Genomic DNA, 26,148 nt, shown 5'->3' with positions numbered 1-26,148 from the left:
TGCTAATGGAGTCTGAAGTGGCAGTGACTAACCAAGAACAAGACCTTGGGTTCGCAGTAGATAGCTCAGTTAAGATGTCAACCCATTGTGAAACCCATTGTGAAAAGGGCAAATTCCATATTAGGGATTGTTTAAAAGGGGATTTACAACAAAAGCGGCAATGTCACTATGCAAACCTATGTTGAGGCCACACTTCAAATGCTGTGTGCAGTTCTGATTTCCTCACCTAAAAAAGGATCATGTAGCGTAGGAAAGGGGGCACAGAAGGACAACCAGAATGAGCAAGGGGTTGGAGCAATTCCCTTTTGACGAAAGGTTGCAGCCTTTGGGGCTTCTTAATTTAGAGAAAAGGTGACTTAAGAGTCAACATGATAGAGGTGCATAAGATTAGGCATAGTGTGGAGAAAATGGATAGGGAGATGTTTTCCCCCCTCTCTCTTAATACTGGATGCCAGGGTCATTCAGTAAAGCCAAATCTTGGAGGATTCAGGACCAAAATATAGGAAGTGCATAGTTAAACTATGACATTCGTTCCCACAAGATGCAGTGACGGCCGCCAACTTTTATGGCTTTGAAAGATGATCAGACAGAATTGTGGAGCATAAGGCCATCACTGGATACCAGCCATAACTGTTTTGCCTCTATTGTTGCAGGCAGAATGCATCTGAATAACAAGTGTGGAGACTGCTATTGCACTCGGCTCCTGCTTGTGGGATTCACATAGGCATCTTGTTGACCATTGTGAGAACAGGATGCTGAACTATAAATGACTCTTGGGCCTGATCCAGCAGGGCTCTTTGTATGTCTTAAAATGTGCCTAAATGTAACACTCACTTAATTCAGCTGTCTGATCCTTGGGGGGGAAGTACAAACTGTCCAGGTTTCCTTCCCCCAAAGCAACAATTCAAAGAATCAGGACTCTCTTAATGCCCTTTTAAATTACAATAATTAAATGCCAGTGCAGTTGAGAATTAACGGCTTTTTGTGTGTGGTCCATGTTCCCCTGACTCCAGATCCCATAAATTCTCCAATGTCTCTATAAAAAAAGGAACATTTGTGACCGTGCAAGATGTGAGAATGTAAAAGAGAAGAAGAAATAATAATTTAAAAATTCCCTAGTCCAAGTACTATAAAGAAGAGAATGTTGCATTGATTCAATCTTTTGTTTTTGGTTGGGGTGGGGTGGGGAAGCTGAGGGACACTGTAGTGTATGGAAATTACTTCCTATTATGCATTTCTGCCCTCATTGTTAATTCCAGTTTGCTCTAACACCTAATTGTGTCTATAATTAGAAACTGAGCACTCTTAAATTACATTTGAAAAGTCAAATTCTACTGTCCTTTCCCTCTTTCTGGTGCCTTGGTTGGCCTAACAATCTGCTGCTGGTGAACAGGACAGGTATTAATACTAGAATGACAGCTTGCCTGCCTGTATAGCTATCTCGGTTCCTGCCCATCTGGCAGTATCCTGAGCCATCACTTTTGTTCAGCACTTTTGTGCTGAACTGAAAGTAAACAAAGCTAGCTGAGCCGATGCCTTCAAAATGCAAAGATCTTTTTAAAAACAACATACGTATCTGTGGCGATGTCATAGTCTAAATGAGCAGTGGATGCGTTCCCAGCAAGGCAGGAAGAAGTACAGTCCAACCTTTCTTTGGCAATGCCCTGTGTGAAAGCACCGGCAGGCAGAACCATGATCTGGGCCCTGGTTCTGGTGTCAGTTAACTCCACTTGCTAGTTCCCAGTATTGTCTTTGGGCTTGTTGGTTGAATCTTAGTCCAAAAAGCTTTCCTCTCCCCGGCAGCCACATACATTGTGAGCCAGAGATGCGGATACTAATTTCCTCCTAACCTGGCTGCAGTGTGCCCTGTGATGTGGTGTCAATCATAGCCCCATTAGACACTTCTTCATGCCAGCCTCGAGTGACTGCTGCAAAGCTGTTGGCTGCCTTTCAGTTCCTGTCGGAGCCATATGTTGGATATCCAGGTTCTTTATGTGGGACCTGTCGAAGGTTCTCACAGAACAGATGTTCGTGTTGAGCAATATGCTTGAGAGAATTTTCAAAGCTCCTCATTTGCCAGGACTCTTGGCTCAGGTTTTTCAATGCTGATTGTGCTCTTTGCACTGATGGTCTCTGTTGGGGAGTGGGGAGCTCAGATGGAAGTGAACTGCAGCATTTGTCTGTCTTCCATAAACATCATGTCGCTACTTTCAGATTTCACACCAAACCGTGGAGGTATTATTTATCATGAATAAGGCATCTAAGTGCTGGGTGGCAATTGGAAGATAAAGACAGTCCCTGCCTGCAGACCTGCAATCTAAAAGACACCATACAAAAGAGGTGTTGTTTAGTCGTTTAGTCGTGTCCGACTCTTCGTGACCCCATGGACCATAGCACGCCAGGCACTCCTGTCTTGCACTGCCTCCCGCAGTTTGGTCAAACTCATGTTCGTAGCTTCGAGAACACTGTCCAACCATCTTGTCCTCTGTCGTCCCCTTCTCCTAGTGCCCTCAATCTTTCCCAACATCAGGGTCTTTTCCAAGGATTCTTCTCTTCTATGTAAATCTGCTTTGTAATTTACTCATTTTCTCCTGTTCACTAGAGCAACATTTGAGAACAATTGTTACCCCTCTTTCTCTGAGACTCTAAAATACTGAACCCCCAAGCCACTTTACTTAACCTTCTTTTGTGTTCTCAGGCTTTCTGCTTAAGTAGTCTGAAAAGACTGTAAAAGGAAAATGGCTTCATTTCTTTTCAGTGTTCTTTCTAGCGCTTTCTCGTAGCTGAAACATTTTCAAGTTCTCAATGCCTTTGTTAAACTGTGATCCATTATGGTGAACACAGCACTCCAAATGAAGCCATAACAGTGACAAATGGAATGAAGCTCAGTTCTTGAGCTGTGGAAACCATGTTCCTGTTAATGCAGGCTATCATAGCGTTGGCCTTTTGAGCCAATGCGCCATATTGTTGGCTTGTGTCTCTGTACAAGTTTTTGTTTCCAGGAAAGTATAAAATGCAAAGTAGTAGCAAAGAAATCAGTATGTCTTAACCATTTGCAGCTGGAATGAAAATAAATAAAAATGCTTCTTCTGCTCCTGTTTAAGATGTTATTCTGAGTTCTGAAACCAAAGTTTCTAAGATACTGAACATTTTTTATTTATAGTCACCTCTATACAGTGGAACCTCAGTTTACGAACACCTCGGTTTACAAATTTTCGGTTTATGAATGCCGCAGACCCATCTGGAACGGATTAATTCAATTTCCATTGCTTTCAATTGGAAAGTTCGCTTCAGTTTATGAACGCTTCAGTTTATGAACAGACTTCCGGAACCAATTACACCCATGCTTCGGGTTAAGTATGCTTCAGGTTGAGTATTCCGCAGACCCGTCTGGAACGGATTAATTCACTTTCCATTACTTTCAATGGGAAAGTTCGCTTCAGTTTATGAACGCTTTAGTTTAAGTACTCCACGGACCATCTGGAACAGATTAATCCACTTTCCATTACTTTCAGTGGGAAAGTTCGCTTCAGTTTATGAACGCTTCAGTTTATGAACAGACTTCCGGAACCAATTGTGTTCATAAACCGAGGTACCACTGTAGCTGTATTCTTTGTTTACAAATTCTTAAATAAGGCACTGCTCTATTTAGAATTAATAAACTGTAGTGTAAACCATAGTGCGCAATATTATAAACCTTGAACATTATTGGGTTTTAAAAATAGTGATTTAGAATGCTCTTAGTGCTCCCTACAACAGCAGCTCAGTAATATTATCTTCATACTGGGGGTGGTAGTGGTTAAAACTAATCATGGAATTCAAAGTACTGTAGCACTAAGGAGATCACTCACTCCATGCTAGCATTTCTGCTTGTCTGATGGAACTGTCACCACCTCCTCCCTCCACAACCTGTTCTACCAGTTCTGCAAACACTCCAGAGCTGATCTGGTGGGCAGGGGAATCCCTGCTGTGCTAGTGGGACTCGTTGTGCTGGCTCCTGCTAGCACAACGATTTAATTGAATCCGGTCCAAAGAGACTGGTTTACCTGAGATCACCTGGAAAGTTTGTGGCTGGGCTATGATTTGAACCAGGGCATCCTAGTTCATGCTTTGCCACTATTTTACACTGGCATGCAACTTTTGTTCACTTAAAGGTGGCTTCATGCCATCCAAGCTTCCACCAGAGCTGGACCCTAAAACTCATGAAGAAACAAGTGTGTGCGCAGAATGCCTTTTCCTTACTAAATGCAGAGCCAGGAAATCTGTTAATTAACCACTGCCTCCACTTTTTGAATTAGGGGGAAGAGATTCTGGATAGGGGTGGACTCTTGAGATTAAGGGCTGCTCCACTTGTATGTGCATCTCTATGGATGTAATGTGTGTATAAAGTGTTAAGGAATGTGGCACACATCCGCTGCACAATTGGAGATGCAGTAGACACGCACTAGGGGACCTGGAGCATCAAGGGCTCCCTGTCAAGTGTTCATGGGGCGTTTGGAGATGCGCAGCATCGCTTCCCACCTCCTATGTGTTACTTGTTTCCATGACAAATGCTGCTATACTGCAGCAGCCACATAGGGCGTGTGACGCCTATCTAAGCTTTACGGTCCTACTGCCTCGGGGCTTGTTAATTCAGGATTGTTACATTCACTCAGGTTATTGATATGCTGCACCCCAGTTTTGGGGGTCCCAGAATAATGTAGAAAGTGTAGGTCCACAGGGGACTTGGAGACATACCGTGTGATTTATTTGCACTCCTGGGGGTCTTTGTCCCCATAGATTGTCAGGACATTCTTCCACACATCACGGCAGAGGACTTGATGAGAGATGGGACCCAGAGCACTGGGTGCATATTGCACAAAGTGCCACGTGGTCCCTGTCTCATGCGTTAATGGAATAAGCTATGAGTGTGCATCATCTGTTGACCAATGTCATTCCTTGGCCAATGATGCTGCAGTGAGAAAACAGCCCTTGATTATTTTGTGGCCCAGTTCTTACAGACAATAGATGTGGCAGTAAAGCCTGCAGTGGACTGAACTACTTCAGGCTACAGTTGGGCTCACATGATGAAATGCTTGCTCCTTCATTTTTTAAAAAAGTTAATACATGTCAATCATACATAGCATGTTGGAGGTAATATTCCTGGGCATGCTAGCTTTCTCTGTGTAAGGTTTTACCATTTTATTTTGTATGGAGGGAACATTCCATCATTTGATTTCCTTGTCTGCAGTCTGAAATCGTACTGTCCAGACATAGTTTTCCTCTTTGCCTACAGTTTGCCAGAGCCCACAACGTAACTTTAACCTTGGATTTGTCGGTGTAAACAGTTGTGATTGAGTGTATTATTTATTAATTAAACTTATGCACTGCCCTTCATCCAAGGATTGCATAACATAATAACAAACAAAACAATAAATAATGCACCCCAAACACACACAGTTTAAAAGGCCATAGAAAGGTTTCAGAGAAGAGGAATGTTTTTGCCTGGCTCCTAAAGATATGTGAAGAAGGTGCCAGGCGAGCCTTCCTAGGGAGAGCATGCCACAAACGGGCAGCCACTGCAGAAAAGGCCCAGACCTCTTGTGGTCATCAGATGATTGCCGGATCTGGGTCGGTTCATATGGGAAGAGGTGGTCCTTGAAGTATTGCAGCCCTGGCCCTTTTAAATGATGCTGAATGCCTAAATGATGGTAGTACAACTTTTTCCTCCTCCGAAGCCCCATTTAGAAGTTATACTCAATGCAAAAGGGCAATGCATGAGAGTGAGGTTGCACTGAATAGCCTCGGCTCCTATGTTGCACACCAACTAGTTCCTACCTCTTGGCATCCATGCACACAGCACAAATGTCTGAAGAAGGTAGCCTCCTGTGCAAAGAGGTGGGTGCCAGGGGTGTGTGGATGCCATGTCAGTGTTGGTGTGTATTATGTCAGGCGGTGGGGCTCCTTAGCATAGTCCTACTTATATATTAGTCCCACAACTGATGAGCAGTGCTTGGAAAGTTCATCTTAAAAATAAATTGGTTCCACTTCACCTTCTCTAAAAAGGCATTAGTTCCCATTCCAGTTCCCCTCCTCCAGAAAGGAACTACGGTAGCTCCATTCCCACCCATTTCATAGATAATCCGTTTAGTCCTTTGCATTTTTTTTCAGCCTATGGAATTTTGCAAACTGTTCTGCTAAAGTCTAAAATATCCAAGTCAGAAAATATCACTGTAATGTGATCAATTGTTTTATTTATTTCCCCAAACAATTAGGATTTTTACGCTTAAACAGTAGCATCACTTTTCAGAGAGGTATACAAATGGTAATTGCAATGAGAAGGCAATGAAACCCTTACATATCTAGATTTACAGTACATAAAATCATTTACTCTCTGGGCTCAGTGCTTTTTTTCTGGGGGGACGCATACCCCTAAACATTTTGTGAATCTTTGTACTTTTTTCCATTGACTATATTTATTTTCCCCAATTTGAACTGTAAAATGGTGATTTTCTTGAGTCAAAAGGAGAGTACCCCTAAACATTTTTTTAGAAAAAAGCACTGTCTAGACTTATTACAAAATTTATTAAATGCATCCCTAATATACCACCTGATCAGTCATTTTTAATCCATTCTACAGGGAGGCTTACCAGTAGTAGGCCACAAGGCAACTGATAATCTACTCCAACCTTAAAGGGCTAGAAACAGCAGTCACATCTGCACCATACATTGAAAGCCACTTATATCACTTTAACGGTCATGGTTTCCCCTCAAAGAATCCTGGGAAATGTAGTTCATTAAGGGTGCTAGGAATTGTATTCAGTACCCTTAACAAACATCATTTCCCAGGATTCTTTGGGAGGAAGCCATGACTCTTAAAGTGGTATTAGAGTTCTTTCAGTGTGCTGCTGGCATAGAATGATCATTTGCTTCTTAGCCACTACACTAACTACTAACCTGAGTCTGGCTTCATTCTGCAGGAACATCTGACCACCAGCAGCCAAAGGTTTTGGTCCCAGACTCAACATGGTGCCCTTAAACCACTGTGGGGTCCTGCCAATTGAAATAATTGAACCAAATTTTAAAATGCCTGAAGTTCTACTTGATAATTAAGTGTGCAAACTTGAAAATTGCAAACACCAAGATCTGTGTAAATTAAATGCTTTTGTATGATTTCCATAAGACATTTCAGTCTGAAATAGGGCATCACATCAATTTTCTCTCTTTCAATCACCATGACAGCTCTCTTTATCTCACAAATAAACGGAGAGGAAACAGTATGAGCTAAGTACAGTAGAGTATAGTGTGCAAACCAAGAATGAGAAACAAAGAAGTTTGTGATTTGCTTGTTGTTTAGTCGTTTAGTCGTGTCCGACTCTTCGTGACCCCATGGACCATAGCACGCCAGGCACTCCTGTCTTGCACTGCCTCCCGCAGTTTGGTCAAACTCATGTTCGTAGCTTCGAGAACACTGTCCAACCATCTTGTCCTCTGTCGTCCCATTCTCCTAGTGCCCTCAGTCTTTCCCAACATCAGGGTCTTTTCCAAGGATTCTTCTCTTCTCATGAGGTGGCCAAAGTATTGGAGCCTCAGCTTCACGATCTGTCCTTCCAGGGAGCACTCAGGGCTGATTTCCTTAAGAATGGATAGGTTTGTTCTTCTTGCAGTCCATGGGACTCTCAAGAGTCTCCTCCAGCACCATAATTCAAAAGCATCAATTCTTCGGCGATCAGCCTTCTTTATTGTCCAGCTCTCACTTCCATACATCACTACTGGGAAAACCATAGCTTTAACTATACGGACCTTTGTCGGCAAGGTGATGTCTCTGCTTTTTAAGATGCTGTCTAGGTTTGTCATTGCTTTTCTCCCAAGAAGCAGGCGTCTTTTAATTTCGTGACTGCTGTCACCATCTGCAGTGATCAAGGAGCCCAAGAAAGTAAAATCTCTCACTGCCTCCATTTCTTCCCCTTCTATTTGCCAGGAGGTGATGGGAGCAGTGGCCATGATCTTGGTTTTTTTGATGTTGAGCTTCAGACCATATTTTGCGCTCTCCTCTTTCACCCTCATTAAAAGGTTCTTTAATTCCTCCTCGCTTTCTGCCATCAAGGTTGTGTCATCTGCATATCTGAGGTTGTTGATATTTCTTCCGGCAATCTTAATTCCGTCTTGGGATTCATCTAGTCCAGCCTTTCGCATGATGAATTCTGCATATAAGTTAAATAAGCAGGGAGACAATATACAACCTTGTCGTACTCCTTTCCCAATTTTGAACCAATCAGTTGTTCCATATCCAGTTCTAACTGTAGCTTCTTGTCCCACATAGAGATTTCTCAGGAGACAGATGAGGTGATCAGGCACTCCCATTTCTTTAAGAACTTGCCATAGTTTGCTGTGGTCGACACAGTCAAAGGCTTTTGCATAGTCAATGAAGCAGAAGTAGACGTTTTCCTGGAACTCTCTAGCTTTCTCCATAATCCAGCGCATGTTTGCTATTTGGTCTCTGGTTCCTCTGCCCTTTCGAAATCCAGCTTGCACTTCTGGGAGTTCTCGGTCCACATACTGCCTAAGCCTGCCTTGTAGAATTTTAAGCATAACCTTGCTAGCGTGTGAAATGAGCGCAATTGTGCGGTAGTTGCAGCATTCTTTGGCACTGCCCTTCTTTGGAATTGGGATGTAGACTGATCTTCTCCAATCCTCTGGCCATTGCTGAGTTTTCCAAACTTGCTGGCATATTGGGTGTAGCACCTTAACAGCATCATCTTTTAAAATTTTAAACAGTTCAGCTGGAATATCATCACTTCCACTGGCCTTGTTATTAGCAGTGCTTTCTAAGGCCCATTTGCTTGAGATCAGCCCATAATCATCCAGTGGGGAAGTTCAGCTTTCAATAACATCCTGCCCAGAATCCTTCTCTGTTAGTTTTTACTACCATCTCCAGCCTTTTCTCAAAAGAATAGGACAGTTTTCCTAAATACCATTGGTCATTTCCTGTGTTACATATTTAAGAGTCTCCAGTCTCTTAGCTGATTAAAATAAACCTTGTAGTGTGAAGTTGCCAAAGTTTGTTCTGCCCTAGAATTTTGATTTAAATGGGAGCTTTTGTTAATTATTCAGAGGGCGCCGATATTCATTGGAGTAGATTTTTAATCCATGGAACTGTAAGCTAAGGGCACACTTTTTAATTTTGTGAGACCACTTTGATTCAGGTATGTTACTGTATCAGGTGGTGGAAAAGGAAATATTAAAAATTGCGTTCCCGCCTAAGAATGAGTGGTAGGGTTTTTGAATGAAATCATAGTGTATGTTATCTCTCAAGTGCTTCGGCTTTCAAAATGGCACCTATAGTGCTGTATTGATAATATTAAAAGGCAGTCAACTGATCAAGTGCATTGCTGAATGGCAGGCAGCCGCAAGTTAAACCACCCCACCTACCTCACAGCAGACATGCATTTAGCCACACTCCTTTCTTGAGCTAGTGCTGCTCCCTTTGACTCTGCAAAAAGGGCTCTCTTTTCCTGCCGGGGTCCAAAATTAACTGGAGCTGAAAAGACTTGGACGAGCCTGTTTCAATGAGATTCCTTTTAATGCTGCTAGGCTGGTTGCGGTGAATGGCGCTTTCCTTTCAGGTTTCATGGGGGAAGCGGAGGGGTCTCTCTCTTTTTATGTGAAGACAGTCCATCATCTCTGCCGACACTAATTGCTTAGAGCTAGATTTAACTTTCAGACCTTTGATGGGCAAGAAACTGTTTAAGAGCTGTTACGCTTTTGGGAGTCTGCAGAGTCTTTTCGTGAAGCTGCAATTAGTGTTGATGACAATGTGCGTTTCAGAGACCCAGGGTGGGCTGCCTGGGAGAATCTCCCATCTCTCCTTCCCTGACTGCCATTGCCAGTTAGCCGCCTGCTGCCATCTCCATTACCCTAATGTGACTCATATGCTGTTTGCTGCTGGGCTGCCACAGCATTGGTGCCTTCCTGCTGTTCAGTGATGGCTCCCACCCCCACCCTGAAGCTGGAATGGTGGTGTTTGGGAGAGGTATTGGCCTGAGGGCAAAGACAAAAGCTCGTGGCCCTCCATCTACAGCAATAAATACTTTAAGCTCCAAATAGCTGGCAGGGCTATTACACATTACTGCCATAGAGCATCTCTGTGCAGAAGACCCCATGTTTAATCCCAGACATCTTCAGATAGGGCTAGTTAAAGGTCCCCGTCAGAAATCTTGGAGAGCTACTGCCAGTCAGTGCAGACATTACTGAACTTGATTGACCAATGGTCTGCCTCTATATAAGGCAGATTCTAACACTCCTATGTTGCTTCTTGAATCAGTAATACCGTTGCTCCTTCACACCATACCAAACTTATTCCAGTTTTACTCATTGTTCCAGGGCCAGTCCTATTAGGCAAGGCAGCCTCCTAAGGTGCTTTCCTCAGCTATTCGCCCTGAACCCCCTCCCCAGCCATTTTCTTCTGTAGCTGCACACCCTGTCCTGACCTTCAAGTGCAGTGAAATATGCTATCCAAATCCCCAGTGTTGGAAGGAAAATTTACCGTAGCTGCCCACCCAGTTGATTTCTGTACAGTGGTACCTCAGTTTACAAACACAATTGGTTCTGGAAGTCTGTACTTAACCTGAAGCGTACTTAACCTGAAACGAACTTTCCCATTGAAAGTAATGGAAAGTGGATTAATCCGTTCCAGACAGGTCCGCGGAGTACTTAAACTGGAAATACTCAAACCGAGGCGTACTTAAACCGAGGTACAGTGGAACCTCGGTTTATGAACACCTCGGTTTATGAATTTTCGGTTTATGAACGCCGCGGACCCATCTGGAACGGATTAATTCATTTTCCATTACTTTCAATGGGAAAGTTTGCTTCAGTTTATGAACGCTTCAGTTTATGAACAGACTTCCGGAACCAATTACACCCATGCTTCAGTTTATGAACGCTTCAGTTTAAGTACTCTGTGGACCCGTCTGGAATGGATTAATCCACTTTCCATTACTTTCAATGGGAAAGTTTGCTTCAGTTTATGAACGCTTACTCCGCGGACTGTCTGGAATGGATTAATTCACTTTCCATTACTTTCAATGGGAAAGTTCGCTTCAGTTTATGAACGCTTCAGTTTATGAACAGACTTCCGGAACCAATTGTGTTCATAAACTGAGGTACCACTGTATGACTGTATATGGGATGGGAAGCTGGCACCATCTTGCCTTTCACATCAGGCAATAAAATACCTTGCCCCAGCCCTGTAAATTAGGTTGTAGGACCTTGCCACAGTGGCCTCACTGACAGCTGCAGGAAAGAGTATTTAGCCCTTTCCTTCAGCATTGTTTTCCTGTTTGCCCTACAGCAGGGGGAAAGTACCTATTTTTTTCCTAAGAAAGGCGAAAGGTGGCTGGGGCCGGAGCTGATTTAGATAAGCAAACCAAGACTGGAGGGCAAAATTGAAGTTCCCTTCTTCCTGCACCACTGCGTTGATCAAATATGAAGATCCCTATGTGGTCGTGCGTAAGTAAAAATAAAATGGGAGATCCTATTGTGGCTCTCCCATCTAACAAATTGCTTGGAAAGTGCGAAATTTATGGCTGTCTAGAAACCTTGCATTTTAGCTACTGAAACGTGCTTTCTAAAAAAACATTTCATCCTAATGCACTTCCCAGCTTAAAATGCCTTCTTCTTAGGTTAGAGGGTAACTAAGAATACGGAGGAGGACAGCTTATTTAAAGGAATATCTCAATGTATTTCCTCCTGCAAGGATTTTACTTTTTGAAACGGAGGCTAACCCATTCCAAAACTAACTCCCATGGGGCTGCGAACTCTAATGGAAGGAACCAGCGCCCAAAGCAGTCGTTCACAAATCCTGCTCTGAATTCAGCTTGTAGAGTTCAGTGCCTGCCTATCTGCATCCCAAAGCAGCTGCCCTTCCTGGGCTCAGAGCCCTCAATTCCTTGAACCAGAGAACTAGGCCAGTTGCTCAGCAGTAGCGCTTAACACTGTGGGAGGTTTGAATGGCTTGTCCTTGGCTTTTCAAATGAATCATGGGTGAAGCGTAACCTCCTGTTCAACGCTGCCAGCCAAAGCATCTCTTGGTAGTGACGTTCTGTGATATCCATTAGCAAGGCAGCCACCACTTGAGGCAGAGAATGGCCAGTTTTGTATTCCTCTGCTGCCTTTTAATGGATTTGACAATTGTATCCTGGCATCAGAGAAACCAAGGAACGCTTGCACAGATGAGTGGAGCCAGAGGGGGGCGGTGGGAGCAGTAGGCCTTGATCAGGGGTCAGCAACCTTTTTCAGCTGTCGGCTGGTCCACTGTCCCTCAGACCATGTGGTGGGCCGGACTACATTTTGGAGAGAAAAAATGAATGAATTCCTATGCCCCATAAATAACCCAGAGATACATTTTAAATAAAGCACACATTCTACTCATGTAAAAACACCAGGCAGGCCCCACAAATAACCCAGATATGCATTTTAAATAAAAGGACACATTCTACTCTTGTAAAAACACGCTGATCCCCGGACTGTCCGTGGGCCGGATTGAGAAGGCGATTGGGCTGCATCCGGCCCACGGGCCTTAGGTTGCCTACCCCTGGCCTTGATTGACAAGGGATGTCAATTTCTGGCTTGAATCCTGCCCTTAAAAAGTAGGAAGAGTTTGGAACTCTGTATTTTAAAAAAAACACAATTGCAATTATGTAACAACAAAATCAACTGCTATTAAAAATGTATAAGGATGCAGCATCGTTTCACTATATATGCCGATTCAATATATTGGTTCGTTTGGATATTTTTTAGGCGGGAGAAGGGGGTACTATAGAATTTGGTTTTGACTACCATTGGGCTACATTCCCATCCCACCCCCAGGCATGAAATGGAAAATTGGAACTTGGAATGTGGAATGCAGAAGGGAAAGGGACCAGTCCTGTTGAGAATCAGAACTGGGCAGTGCTGCTGAAGATAATACAGTAGCTGTCTTTAGAACCATAATAATATGAGAAGGGTTTACAGTGGTACCTCTACTTACAAATTTAATGTGTTCCGAACGCACATTTGTAAGTCGGAAAAAATTGTAAGTCGAATCCCATAGGAATGCATTGGGATAAAAAAATTCGTAAGTCGAAGCAACCGTATCTAAAAATTCGTAAGTAGAAAAAACCCTATCTAAACCGCATCCAATATGGCGGATGGAGCTCCGTTCGCAAGTAGAAACATTCGTAAGTAGAGTTATTCGTAAGTAGAGGTACCACTGTATATAGAAAGAGGAATGATTGGGGAGTGGGAAAAAGGAAGATTATACCTGCCTCATTCATCTCTAAAGGAAGGCCTGTGCACTCCAGAGTTATTTCTGTAAAATATCTATGTACAGCTCTTTGTCTTTTATCAGGTACATGCAGCTTTTATCAGGTACTTCCAGAAACTCATGTAACTCCAGGAGTTCTCATGAGCCTTAAAAAAACTAATCACATGAGATTAGACTTTATGCCTTTAGCAGGAACTGACCATAGCATTTCAGATTTTGCTTTGTAATCATGACTCATCAAGGCTCAGACTGGAATCCTGTCATAAATGCCATACTACAATCCTGGAATATGTGAAGTAATAAAAAAGAGAGCCCTGAACACCTACAATGTGTTTCCCCAATAACATTGAGCCCAGCCCATATGCACCTGAAATTTAGGAGGGTCAGATGGTGAGTGTTGTAGGTGTGCCTGAAGTTCAATTTCTCTGTCTTTTATTGGAAATAAAAGTTCAGAGTCTCCGGATTCCATGGCTGTTGTTTGAAAGAGCGAATATACACAGATGCCATCCTGAGCCTTGATCCGTATTACCCCTATCAGCAGCCCAGGCTTGTCTCACTTTTCTTCATTACCAGTGCGGGAGAGATGACAAGAGCAGAATTAGTGTGTTAAAGAGATTTGCAAATTGGCAGCAGAGCTGTCGCTGTGAACTTGTCCTGCACGCCATTCTGTCCAACTTTTGTTTTGGAGCTTCCATCATGGTAGTGAGAATTGGTTTGACCAGTGCTGGTACAAAATGCTCTAGGAAGCCATATTGTTGTGTGCCTTAGGGCTACCTTGGCCACAGGTAGGACCGTAAGAGTTCTGCGTGTCACAGTGAACCTGGACCTGGAGGGCGCATGTTTGAGGAGGTGGCGTTTCAACATCACAGAGCTCTATATCTGGGGTCCGTGGAAAAGGGGTGAAAAACCTTTGGGGCTCCACAGGCCAGATCCCCATCAGGCTTGGTCTGGTGAGCCCACCTGTCAATCACCTGACGTCACAACAACATCAGGTGTAAGATGCTTTATATCAGGTGTAAGAGTTGCTGTTGTTGTTTAGTCGTGTCCGACTCTTTGTGACCCCATGGACCATAGCACGCCAGGCACTCCTGTCTTGCACTGCCTCCCGCAGTTTGGTCAAACTCATGTTCGTAGCTTCGAGAACACTGTCCAACCATCTCGTCCTCTGTCGTCCCCTTCTCCTTGTGCCCTTCATCTTTCTCAACATCAGGGTCTTTTCCAAGGATTCTTCTCTTCTCATGAGGTGGCCAAAGTATTGGAGCCTCAGCTTCACGATCTGTCCTTCCAGTAAGAGTTAAGTAAGGTGTAAGGTGTAAGAGTAAGGTGTAAGAGTTAGGGCTTTATAAGCCCCCCCCCATTTTATCAAGGGATTCCAGTGCAAACCTCTTCTTGATTCAAGAATCCATTGCTAAAAGAGAGGAAAACCCACCTTCATTTTAGTAGGGGTTTCCTTGCCTGAGCTTAGTTAATGGATGCAGAAAGACTGGTGCATCCCAGCAACTGAACAAAGGTATTCCAATAAACAGGAATGCAGGCACATTTCTGGCGAAATGGAGCCCAGTTAACATCTTGCAACCTTTGTGTGCCCCACTTTAAGTCATGCAAGACTCCTAGTTGTGTCTCCCCCCCAGGGCACTTGGTGCCATTCTTGCTGTCTCACCTAGTCAGGATGCAGCTGCAATGGTCTCTGCCTGCTCAGCCTCCAGCTCTGACCTTGGGATTAGCCAATTGTAACTGCAGCACTCTGATACCACCTGAGTCTCAGCCCTCCCTTTTCAAAATCTCCTCCCTTTTGCTCCCCCCTTTCCCTATATTCACTGACTCCACCCCCTTCCAGCTCACACCTAGCTTTTAACCCTCTCCTTACAGGCCTGTGTCCACCACCTTTCCCCTGACTCAGGGTTTTCCTTCAGGATCATGCTGTAACTCTGGATCAAACTTCTGGGCGGCTCTCTCAGCTGGCTGCTCATATATGCTTTTTTTAAAAGGAAAGAAGACAAATATTCCGCACTTGGCATTAAGCATTTCAGCAGGCTGTGGCAAAATCAGAGATGGGAAAGCAGGGCATCTCATTGCTCTTCTGAGAGACCAGCTCCTTTTGGCTCCTCTCCCAGAACTGTTTCCATCCCAGCTGGTCAGTTACAGTTATTAATTTTATTTCCTAAGTTTGTATACTGCCCTTTATCCAAAGATCCCAGGGTGGTTCACAAGACAAGATCTATGTAACTTAAAGCATAAGCACCCAAGTTTGCTCCCCCCCCCACATACAGTCTTTAAGCCACTCTGCAAGCCTTTGCAGCTGAAGAGAGCCAATGTGGTGTAGCCTTTCTCAACCTTGCGTCCCCAGGTGTTGTTGGACTACAATTCCCATCATCCCTGACCAGGCCCTCCAGATGTTTTTGGCCTACAACTCCGATGATCCCTAGCTAGCAGGACCAGTGGTCAGGGATGATGGGAATCATAGTTTCAAAACGTCTGGAGGGCTGAGGTTGAGGAAGCCTGGGTTAGAGTGTCAGACTAGGACCTGGGAGAAACTAGGGTCTGTATTTCCACTCAGCCATGAAGCTCACTGGGGGGCTGTGAGCCAGTTACTCACTCTCAGCCTAACTTACCTCACAGGGTTGTTGTGGAGGGCGGGGAGAACCATGTAAGACACATTGAACTCCTTGGGGAAAAAGGTGAGCTGTAAATAAATAAGAGTGGGGTAGCTATAAAAATAAATAAATCCCTAGGCTAGGGGTCAGCAAACTTTTTCAGCAGGGGGCCGGTCCACTGTCCCTCAGACCTTGTGTGGGGCCGGACTATATTTTGGGGAAAAAATATGAACGAATTCCTATGCCCCACAAATAACCCAGAGATGCATTTTAAATAAAAGGACACATTCTACTCATGTAAAAACATGCTGATTCCTGGACCGTCTCTGGGCCGGATTTAGAAGGTGATTGGGCCGCATCTGGCCCCCGGACCTTAGTTTGGGGACCCCTGCCCTAGGCCTTGCTCTCTCCCCAAAGCCTTCTGCCCTTTGTTTTTCAGAAGAAGACGTGGAAAATTTTGATGTAACAAACCTGTCTCAGGATGTGATGCGGAGCATTGAAGCAGACAGCTTTTGGTGTATGAGCAAACTGCTAGATGGGATACAGGTGAGGAGTTTCCTCTTATGCACCACTTACTTTGCCTCTGCATCTCTCCGTACTTTTGATAACTCTGTCTTTGCATTCCCCATCATCTTAGTACTAATCATCCCGAGCATGTTTCCTTCTCCCACACTTCAGGAGGAGCATCCAAACATGACTTTTACTTTTGTATAGTAAGCTAGTTTCTATACACACTTACACAACCCCCCCCAATCCCCCATCCAAGGAAGCAACAAGTATTATTAGAGTTAGGGATGCATCCAGGCCAGACAAAAACACTCAAAGAGGGTCCGCCATAGTGCCAGTGAGGGGTGTGATCTGGGGAGAACCTCAAGGGCCTCATAGAGGTCTGAAGGGCCATATTTGAGCCCTGGTCCCAAGATTCCCCATCCCTGTTTTAAACCTTCCTTCCTTGGCCTACTTCTCAGTAGTGCCCAAGACACCTCCCTTTATTTCTCCTTTATTTTCATTGAGGACCCCCCCCCCCTTCCCAGTAAGTGTCAAGCTAAATGCTCCTGCTTCCTTTTCCTATTTATGTATTCATCCAAATGAAATTTTGCTCTGTGAGCTCTGCATCGTTTCCCTCAAGCTCTAACAAACGTTGGCATATGATTGGGCACGTTTCCACCTCAAAATGGCTTTTTCTGAAGCTGTAATGGTTCCCTTTCTTTGTAGATCTAGAGGTTGCTTGCCAACAGAAAAGAGCTTCTTCACTTTCTGATGTGGAATGGAGCTTTCCAGGCAGACTTGACCCCAAACCAAATCAGCCTTGCCCCTCTCATTCTCCTTGCTTTTATCTTGCTATATTACTTCAACAAACTCCTGAGAAAATGGGCTTGTTACCGGAGAGAGAAATGGTTGTCACTGCCCCCCCCCCACTCTTTTATTTTTTTTCTCCTTCAGGAACCACTGCTACCATCCAAATGGTTCTTTCACCCTGCAGGAGATTTATAGCACCTGTGTTTCCTAGCTGAGGAAAAGTTGCATGTCTAAGGTCCCAGGTTCCACCCCTTGGCATTTCTTGTTGCCCTCAGAAGGCATTTCCACCATGGACGACACTGGGCTAATGGAAACAATGGCGCATTTATCTGCTGGCCTTGCTCCCCTTAAACTCACCATGTGTTTTGTTGCAGGACAATTACACGTTTGCACAGCCGGGGATCCAAAAAAAAGTCAAAGCACTGGAGGAACTTGTCAGCCGTATCGATGGTAGGTGAAATTCAAGCTACCAGAGGGGAAGTTGAACTTGCCAAGTTCTTAATTGTTCACATCTCCAACTGAGTCGCAATGATTGTGGGCTCACATCGGCGTTGAGGGCGGAATGCATGAAGCGGAAAGCAGGCTTCTGGAAGCTTCTTTAGCCAGGTGGCAGTGTTAGGTGGTAGTCAGACCAGGGGGTCAAATCTGTTAGCTTAATGCCATTTAGGGGTGTTGGAAATGGGACACTGCTGGGGAAAGGGGGTGGGTGAGAGGCCATGAGCCGAGAGGCACACAAGAGAATATGTGATTCATCAGAAGAAGGGGGCTAAAGCATTTGAACGATGCCTGCGGGAAGCATTTGGCGTGGGCTTATTTTGTGGGAGGGATTTGGTTGGATGGAACAGAGACTGTGGCTGAAAGTGGAGCTTCCTGAGACGCAGCGTATGAGCCACACTCCACATTCAGCCGTGTAAATGGCATGTGCTGTTTCAGAGCAGGTACACAATCACTTTAGGAAGTATGAAGTGGAATACCTGCAGTTCGCCTTCCGCTGGATGAACAATTTACTGATGCGGGAGCTTCCTCTTCGCTGCACCATCCGCCTTTGGGACACTTACCAGGTACGGGTTGGTTGGTTTGTTTACTCTCCAGCCTTGTGGTTGGAGAATGGTGCTCAGTGTATTGCTGTTGTAGGGATTCTCCCAGAAAAAAAGTCTTATACGGGAGCAGGCACTACAAGCCAGCTTTTGTGTGGCAGCATACTCATGTGAAGACATAAAAGAGTTCTGTCACATCCATACAGCCCCATAAAACTGGGGAGAATATGTGATACCAAAAAAAAAAAAATCCATGGTAATTCCATTCCTTTTAACCCCAAGTGTCTTTTTTCCAGTCTGAGCCAGAGGGATTCTCTCATTTCCATTTATATGTCTGCGCTGCATTCTTGATTAAGTGGAGGAAAGAGATCTTGGATGAAGAGGACTTCCAGGTAAATCTTCAGAAGGCAGCTACATTTGGGAAAGGATGCTGCATAATTATTCTGCTTGAGGATGTATCTGTCTAGAGTAAGGCAACAGATGGCAGCATGAGCAACAATATCTCTGGCATGTGATTAGGTGCATGAAATTCCCCAATCCAGAGATCCAGGCTTTTTTTTTTAAAAAAAATGCTTTCCCTGACTGGGGGAATCTAGTAAACTTAGTGCGTCACCTGTTAGAGGAAGACCCAAGTATTCTGTGTTTGGATATTTGAAATATACTACATTCTCCCCTGCCTGTTGTCAAAATCACCACTTTTTCTTTCCCCCTAAAGTGAAAATCAGTAAATCGGTAGCTGTGATTCATACTTAATTGAAACAAGACTGCACAGATACAGGTTTCTGCCATAGCTGTAGAGATCTCAACACGTGAAACCACAAAAGAACAAAAAGGGCTTTTGCTTTTTTAAAAAACAAACAAACACAAAAAACCAAGAGCCACATCTTGCTTCTCTCTGCATACCCAAGTTTCTGTCTTAATTTCAGGGCCTTCTAATGTTGCTACAAAACCTTCCCACGATACACTGGGGCAACGAAGAGGTTGGACTCCTCCTCGCCGAAGCCTACAGACTCAAGTACATGTTTGCAGATGCGCCCAATCACTACCGCCGATAGGGGCCAGGGATCTGCCTCTGCTCCCCATCATGCTGGCCTGATCTCAATCACTGTGGCAATGCATCACCCGAGTCCTCGGAGCCACTGACCAGGAGCCACTCTGCTGTAAAAAGCTCACATTGGACCTCTGTCTTAACTTTTGTGTGTGCCTGCCTACCACTCTGTGCGTGGATGTGCCACTCAAACTACCATTTGTGTCCTGTGCTGTGACGGTGACCTGAGCCCAGGGTGCAGGGTGAGCGGGCAGGGGCTGTAAGAATAAACTGAGCCTCTGGCTGCCTTTCCAAGCTCCAGCGTGGGTCATCTAAGCCTTGCAGCCTCTTGTTAACCCGCCTAAGCACAGACACACTCACACACTCCCAGCTGGGCCTGTGTTCTTCTTCTTCTTCAGATGCTGTTCAATCAAAGTCCCCAATGAAGATGCCTTACAAAGAGTCCTGCCCAGGGGATGGCAGTGCCGTTGGACACAAGAAGCTCTCAGGGCTTAGCTTCACTCCACGTGTCTGAAGAAGTGCACCATTTCAAAAGGTTAACAAGAGACACACACACACACACTCGTGTTACACTCCACTCCTGCGCAATCGCGCCTCTCTGCATACGGGGGTTCGTATGTGTTCAAAGGCTGTCTTGTCCACGCACAGTTGGGAATGACACAAGTGATAGGACGCCTCCTGTGATTGACTTGATTGATTGACTTGATTGATTGATTGATTGATTGACTGATCTACTGTGTGTGTGTTGAACCGGAGGGCGTAAGGGTGGGGGAGCTGTGCTTCGAAAAGGAAATCCTTTCTGTGACAATGACATTCCTCCAAGGCATTATGTGTATATTGTGTTCTTGTGTATATGGGTAAAAGATGTACAATATAAGTCTTCTGTTTGTAGCAGATATGATTTTATATTTATAATGTGCGTCCCAAGCGTATAAAGGCTGCCTAGGTTGCAAATAGCAGTGGGCCTGCTGCTCCCCACCCCCCACCCCACCCCGATCACCAGGGTGTCAAGAGCTAGCTCATTTCCACCCCCAACCCCCGATAATGCGCATTTTGTTTCTGTCCAGAAAACTTGACTCCAAAGCGAAGCAGCATTGCATGACCTCCAGTGCCAAGGAAGTAAAGGGTTTGAAGAGAGAGGCACGTTCTGCTGGAACAGGCACTTTGGACCAGGTGGAAGTTGACCTGAAGGGCACCCACCTTACCCCCTCCACACTCCAGCATGCCCTTATAACAAGCATGGCAGCCCTCTGCGCTCAAGTAGTGCAGCAGCAGAGACAATTCTTGCACATTGCTGTAGTGAGGGAAAGGGTCCTCCCCAGCACCTCCTGGCTTTCCTTCTTCCAGCTCTAGAGAGAATCTAGTCCTTTGCTTGAGCAGCGGGGAAGGCAGATGGGCGTCTTGCTGCAAGGATTTCGAACTGTTCCGAGGAGGTAGGAGATGGCTTCTCTCTTAAGCTCCCTTCCTTTTATCTCTCCCCCACCATTGTCTCAATGTGATTTTCATTGGGGGAAATGGAGAATGTTTTTCATTTTAAACGTTTCTTTCAGCCAGCAGGCGCAGCCTCATTAGTGCCAAGCCTTGACCTCTCAGGGCAGATCTGCTCCCTTCGGCTGAGGTCCTCCTTGCATTGGGCCAACCTTTGCTGTTCATCTCATCAGGCTTCAGACTGCGCCCACCTCTGTTTGTTTTGTTTAGTTTTTTCCTCCTGGGGCCAAGAAAGAGAATCCGTCCAGTGAAGGCACCAGGAGGCATGAGAAGGATGAGGGCCTTCCCACCATTCAAACACCCAGCAGTGTCTCTCAAGTTGCTTTCCTCACCTGGAATTGTTTTCTCAGGCATTCTGATTTGATTTTTTTCTTTTGTGTGTGTGCCTTTTGTTGTTTCCTCCGAGACAGCGACCTGGTGGTCATTAGTTTAACATGACTAATTAAAAGAGAAAACCATCCCTTGTTGCTGATCTTTCTTCTTGGTGGGTTTGTGGATCAGGAGCGATGAGGCTTTTGAGGACTTCCTTGCATTCCTGAATCAATCTCCCATTGCTTTCCTCTTTCTTTTTGAGAGGTTCCAGTCTAATTCTGCCCTTTCTTCTGGAGCAGGAATCCCCCAATTTATGATGCTTAGTTCTATCTCCTTTTAGAACATGGGTAGGCAAACTAAGGCCCGGGGGCTGGATCCGGCCCAATCGCCTTTTCAATCCGGCCCGCAGACGGTCCAGGAATCAGTATGTCTTGCGCAGGCGATTTGTATGAAGTCTGGTTTCTCTGTCTTTGCATTAGGTCAGCATAAATTATGCCAATGAGGTGGTTATGTTGCAGAGAAGTACTCAGTATAGCCTGGGGCTTTCCAAGAGTGTGATCTGACACCTCCCTGAGCCAGTCGGCTTGGTCTTCTCAAGTGATCCTGGACCAGAGCCTAGTTTCAATAATGTTGCAGCAGCAAAAGGCCAACTGGCTCCTCAGGCAGGTCTGAGACGTTAATGCAGCATGTAAAAGTGTTCTTACTAAAGACAGTTCTGGGGCACTGGAGGCCTGGCTGCAGCCTCATTCAATAGGGTCTCCAAAGGGCACCTGATGGGAAGGATGAATCCACTGGTGGGTTGCCTCTTAAGCGTAGCCACCGGTTCATTTCACCATGGATTTCCTTGCTCAGAATAGCAGTTCCCATTGATCTCATTCATGGTCAGAGATGACACAAAGTATGATTCAGCCAAACAAGAGATCTAAACATCGTTGAACGGATGAACCAGGCAAATCATTGTTACACTACGGCAAGCCCTTCTGCTTTATCACTGTTTAAAAGCCAAAAAGGCATTGGTTTCCTCTTTTGCCCAAGAGGTCTATTCTGAGGAGTTCACAGCTAGAATTGGCCATCCTTCCATTTTACATGTGTGCTGGGGCCGGGCACAGCAGGTCACTCAAACTTTCTCTCCCCCACCCTAAGTTAATTACTATTAAAATAAAAAGTTCAGTGGAGTGGAACAAACATAATTACTTTTTGGAAGCCTAATTATCTGCATTTATTGCCAGTGCTTTGTTGTAATTGATTGCTAATGGTCTGCTTCACTCTGGAATTATCTAATTAATACCCCCACAAAAAAAATCAGGCTCCACTTTGAAATGCCCCCCCCCCCAGCAGTCCTGATTGCAATTGTTGCTGTTTGGGTGCCTCTGTTGGGATCTTTTTGTGTATACCTGGATGTATCCTTGGAGTGTTCTGAGTTTGCAGGCTTGATTGCCTTGCCAGCCTAATGGTTGTGTGTTCTATTTTCTCCTCCAAAGCAGAACCTTCTCACTTTCAACCCATTTCATTCCATATCTGTGTCATCAGTCTGCTCTTATCTTTCGTCTCACAAACTGCATTGTCTGGCGATGGTTGCCTACTCTCCTCTTTTAGCCTATCACTCTTTGGTTCCACCTTTAAGGTTGGACTTCCCAAGCATTCAGCTTTGCTGTTCGAGGAAAAAGGAATTAGGTGCGCTGCTGTTCACCTACTGAATTTCACCTAAACTGTGACCCTCTCCCAGGCACTACCAAGTCTGCCAGCTATGGGTAGTTCACATGTTTATGTAACTTGATTCTTCATCCCTCAATGTGCAGCTGAATCTGTGAGCTGACGCCGTTGTGTTTGAGCAACGATGTGAATCTGGTTGGCAGCATCTGTGCTCATCCATCTTTTCAAGTTTCCACTTGATGCTGCAGTTGTCAAGTGTTGGTTGTGCATGTGGGAGAAAAGGGCCCACTGGATTCTGAGAAATCCCTTGCTCCGGAGTAAGGTAAAGGTAAAGGGACCCCTGACCATTAGGTCCAGTTGTGACCGACTCTGGGGTTGCACGCTCATCTCATATTATTGGCCGAGGGAGCCGGCGTATAGCTTCCAGGTCATGTGGCCAGCATGACAAAGCCACTTCTGGCAAACCAGAGCAGCACACGGAAACGCCGTTTACCTTCCCGCTGTAGCGGTTCCTATTTATCTACTTGCATTTTGATGTGCTTTCGAACTGCTAGGTTGGCAGGAGCTGGGACCGAGCAACGGGAGCTCACCCTGTCACAGGGATTTGAACCGCCGACCTTCTGATCAACAAGCCCTAGGCTCAGTGGTTTAACCACAGCGCCACCTGGGTCCCTTGCTCTGGAGTAGCAAACCATTTAATCTGAAAAATGTGTGGGTGCTTTTCGTCCCTTTTGTCTTACTACAGAGACAGCTATTCTGGGAAATAACTAAGAAGTTGCTTTCCCTCCAGAATAATCTTTTTCACATTGAGCCTAGAAAGGAACACTCTGTAACTTGGAGGAGAACACTGTGTAACTCGAAAGCTTGCTCACCACATTGTGAACTCTGGTTGATCCTAAAAATATATATAGAACTTTCATTAGGAGTGTTCCATCTAAACCAGGGGTCAGCAACCTTTTTCAGCCGTGGGCTGGTCCACCGTCCCTCAGACCATGTGGTGGGCCGGACTATATTTTGGGGGGGAAATAAATAAATGAACGAATTCCTATGTCCCACAAATAACCCAGAGATGCATTTTAAATAAAAGCACACATTCTACTCATGTAAAAACACACTGATTCCCAGACTGTCCATGGGCTGGATTGAGAAGGCGATTGGGCCAGATCCGGCCCCCGGGCCTTAGGTTGCCTACGCCTGATCTAAACACTCATCACATATTGAGGCAGAGTTGAGTCTCCCCTGACTGGGGAAACCCAGCCAGATGGGCGGGGTATAAATAATTATTTATTATTATTATTATTATTATTATTATTATTATTATTATTTGATGAGTGTGAGATGGGGCCCTAATAAGGTATGCACATAGAACTATTCAGAAAATGGAAGACCAGTCAAATCATGTTCTTTTAATTTCATAACTGATTAGATGTCTGCCACTGCTTTGCTTTGGCATAGAGGAGCTCAGTTTATAAAGAAAGGATTATTTGTACAAGGCCAGTGTCAGATAATGAGGAAGTGAGGTGAATGCTTTAGAGAGAACAATGTAATCTTAATTGTTTATTTGAGAGTCAAAGTAGGAGCAAAGACACAGTGACAATTTAAATTGAGTCGCTTCAGAGGAAAGAAGCACAAAGTGGGTTAAGTGTTACTAGGAAAGATTATCAGAGCAGATTACATTAGTTGTGGGTTTGACAACTCCGTACAGAGAAGAAAAGGGATTGTACCATGTAGCAGAATCATGAGCTGAGCTATGTAGACTGGCCAAGGGCCTGTGGTCTAGCACCTAATTTATCATGTTCCTTTGTGGTATGCCCAAGAATGAGTTGGCCATTTCTCAAAGATCACCTCACTTAATGCCTCAGGTAATGTAAGCAGATTTGGGGCTAATTCGTGTGATGTGAGTAATGTATGGCGAAGACAAGTTGAGTAGATGTGTGTAGAGTTCAGCAGATGGTGTTTGCTTCAGTACAGAGATCTACACCTAGATCAATACTCAGCCCATGTTTGTCTGGAAGCCAGGCCTCATGAGGAACGGTTGATGGAACTGGGTATGTTTAGCCTGGAGAAGAGGAGACTGGGAGGAGATATGATAGCCATCTTCAAATTCTCAAGGGCTGTCACATAGAAGATGGAGCAAGCTTGTTTAATCCTGCTCTACAGGGTAGCACCCAAACCAATAATTTCAAGTTATTGGTTCTGACTAAACATAACAAAGAACTTTCTGGTGGTAATAGCTGTTTGACAGTAGAACAGACACCCTTGAAAGTTGGTGGATTCTCCTTCCTTGGGGATTTTAAAGACCATCTGTCATGTATGATCCAGTTGGGACCCCCATATTGCAGAGGGTTGGACTGGATGACCCTTGGGGTCCTTTGCAACTCTACAATTCTGTTATTCTCTCTTGTTCTCCCCCCCCCCCAAAGTATTAAGGGAGTGCAACCGAGTAGTCTCCAACTTACAACATATTTCTCCTGAAGGACAGTGAGGTACAAAACACATGGTGATCATTTTGTTTTATATAACATTTATTTGTGAGTTTGTGGGGTCACGCAGAAATTGCTGAACAATGTACCATGTTGCAAGAAGCCTCCAGGTGATGGTAGCCCCTAGCAGTTTAGACTCTGTGTGACGGTAACAGCTACCAGTTCTGACAACTGCTGGAGGTACCTGCAGAAAACTTCCTTCAAAACCATTTTCATGCTCCATTCTCACAAAATGCAGAAAAGGTGGTGAACCTCTGCTTGGACTGTAGAATTTCAGATTGCAAATGGGGCAATGCAACTCCATGGGGAGGGGGCATCATAGAAAGCTAGCATGACAAGGAGAAGGCTCCATGGCTATAACCCTAAAGGTAAAGGGACCCCTGACCATTAGGTCCAGTCGTGACCAACTCTGGGGTTGTGGCGCTCATCTCGCGTTATTGGCCAAGGGAGCCGGCGTACAGCTCCCAGGTCATGTGGCCAGCATGGCAAAGCCGTTTCTGGCAAACCAGAGCAGCACATGGAAACGCCGTTTACCTTCCCGCTGTAGCGGTACCTATTTATCTACTTGCACTTTGACGTGCTTTCGAACTGCTAGCTTGGCAGGAGCTGGGACTGAGCAACGGGAGCTCACCCCGTCACGGAGATTCGAACCGCCGACCTTCTGATCGGCAAGCCCTGGGCTCTGTGGTTTAACCCACAGCACCACCCGCGTCCCCCAGGAAAATTCTCAAAAGTTGGGGGTCGTCTTATACGCCGCGTCGTATTTCTTATACGGCGAGTATATCCCAAACTATATTTTAACTGGAAAAGTTGGGGGTCGTCTTATACGCCGGAATATACGGTATATAAAACTATAACCCTATGGTGGGTTAAAACCGTTGGAGGGGCAATTTGCAGTGGGGAGTTGGAAAGGGAGTAAGGTCCCCTGTCCTTTTACTCCTTCACTCTG

At 45.0% G+C, this 26,148-nt stretch overlaps 1 protein-coding gene across 4 annotated transcripts in view; it reads left to right on the top strand.

The window, feature by feature from the left end:
* TBC1D22B (TBC1 domain family member 22B) overlaps positions 1-21,211 on the top strand; it is a 40,624-nt gene extending 19,413 nt beyond the window's left edge. For 2 of the 4 annotated variants that reach the window (XM_035122285.3, XM_088674144.1), the window contains exons 9-13: positions 16,319-16,425; positions 17,553-17,628; positions 18,112-18,239; positions 18,512-18,607; positions 19,142-21,211. In XM_035122285.3, coding sequence (XP_034978176.1) covers positions 16,319-16,425; positions 17,553-17,628; positions 18,112-18,239; positions 18,512-18,607; positions 19,142-19,270 — 536 coding nt within the window. In that variant the 3' untranslated portion in view covers positions 19,271-21,211. The remainder of the gene's footprint in view (positions 1-16,318; positions 16,426-17,552; positions 17,629-18,111; positions 18,240-18,511; positions 18,608-19,141) is intronic. The other 2 variants (XR_015951065.1, XR_004693021.3) reach the window with 2 other exon arrangements.
* The last annotated feature ends 4,937 nt before the right edge of the window (positions 21,212-26,148 follow it).

Source organism: Zootoca vivipara, chromosome 7, assembly GCF_965207765.1.
Source record: "Zootoca vivipara chromosome 7, rZooViv2.hap1.1, whole genome shotgun sequence".
Taxonomy (NCBI): Eukaryota; Metazoa; Chordata; class Lepidosauria; order Squamata; family Lacertidae; genus Zootoca; species Zootoca vivipara.
The sequence above is the reverse complement of the archived record's forward strand: the minus strand, read 5'-3'. Positions and strand labels throughout refer to the sequence as shown.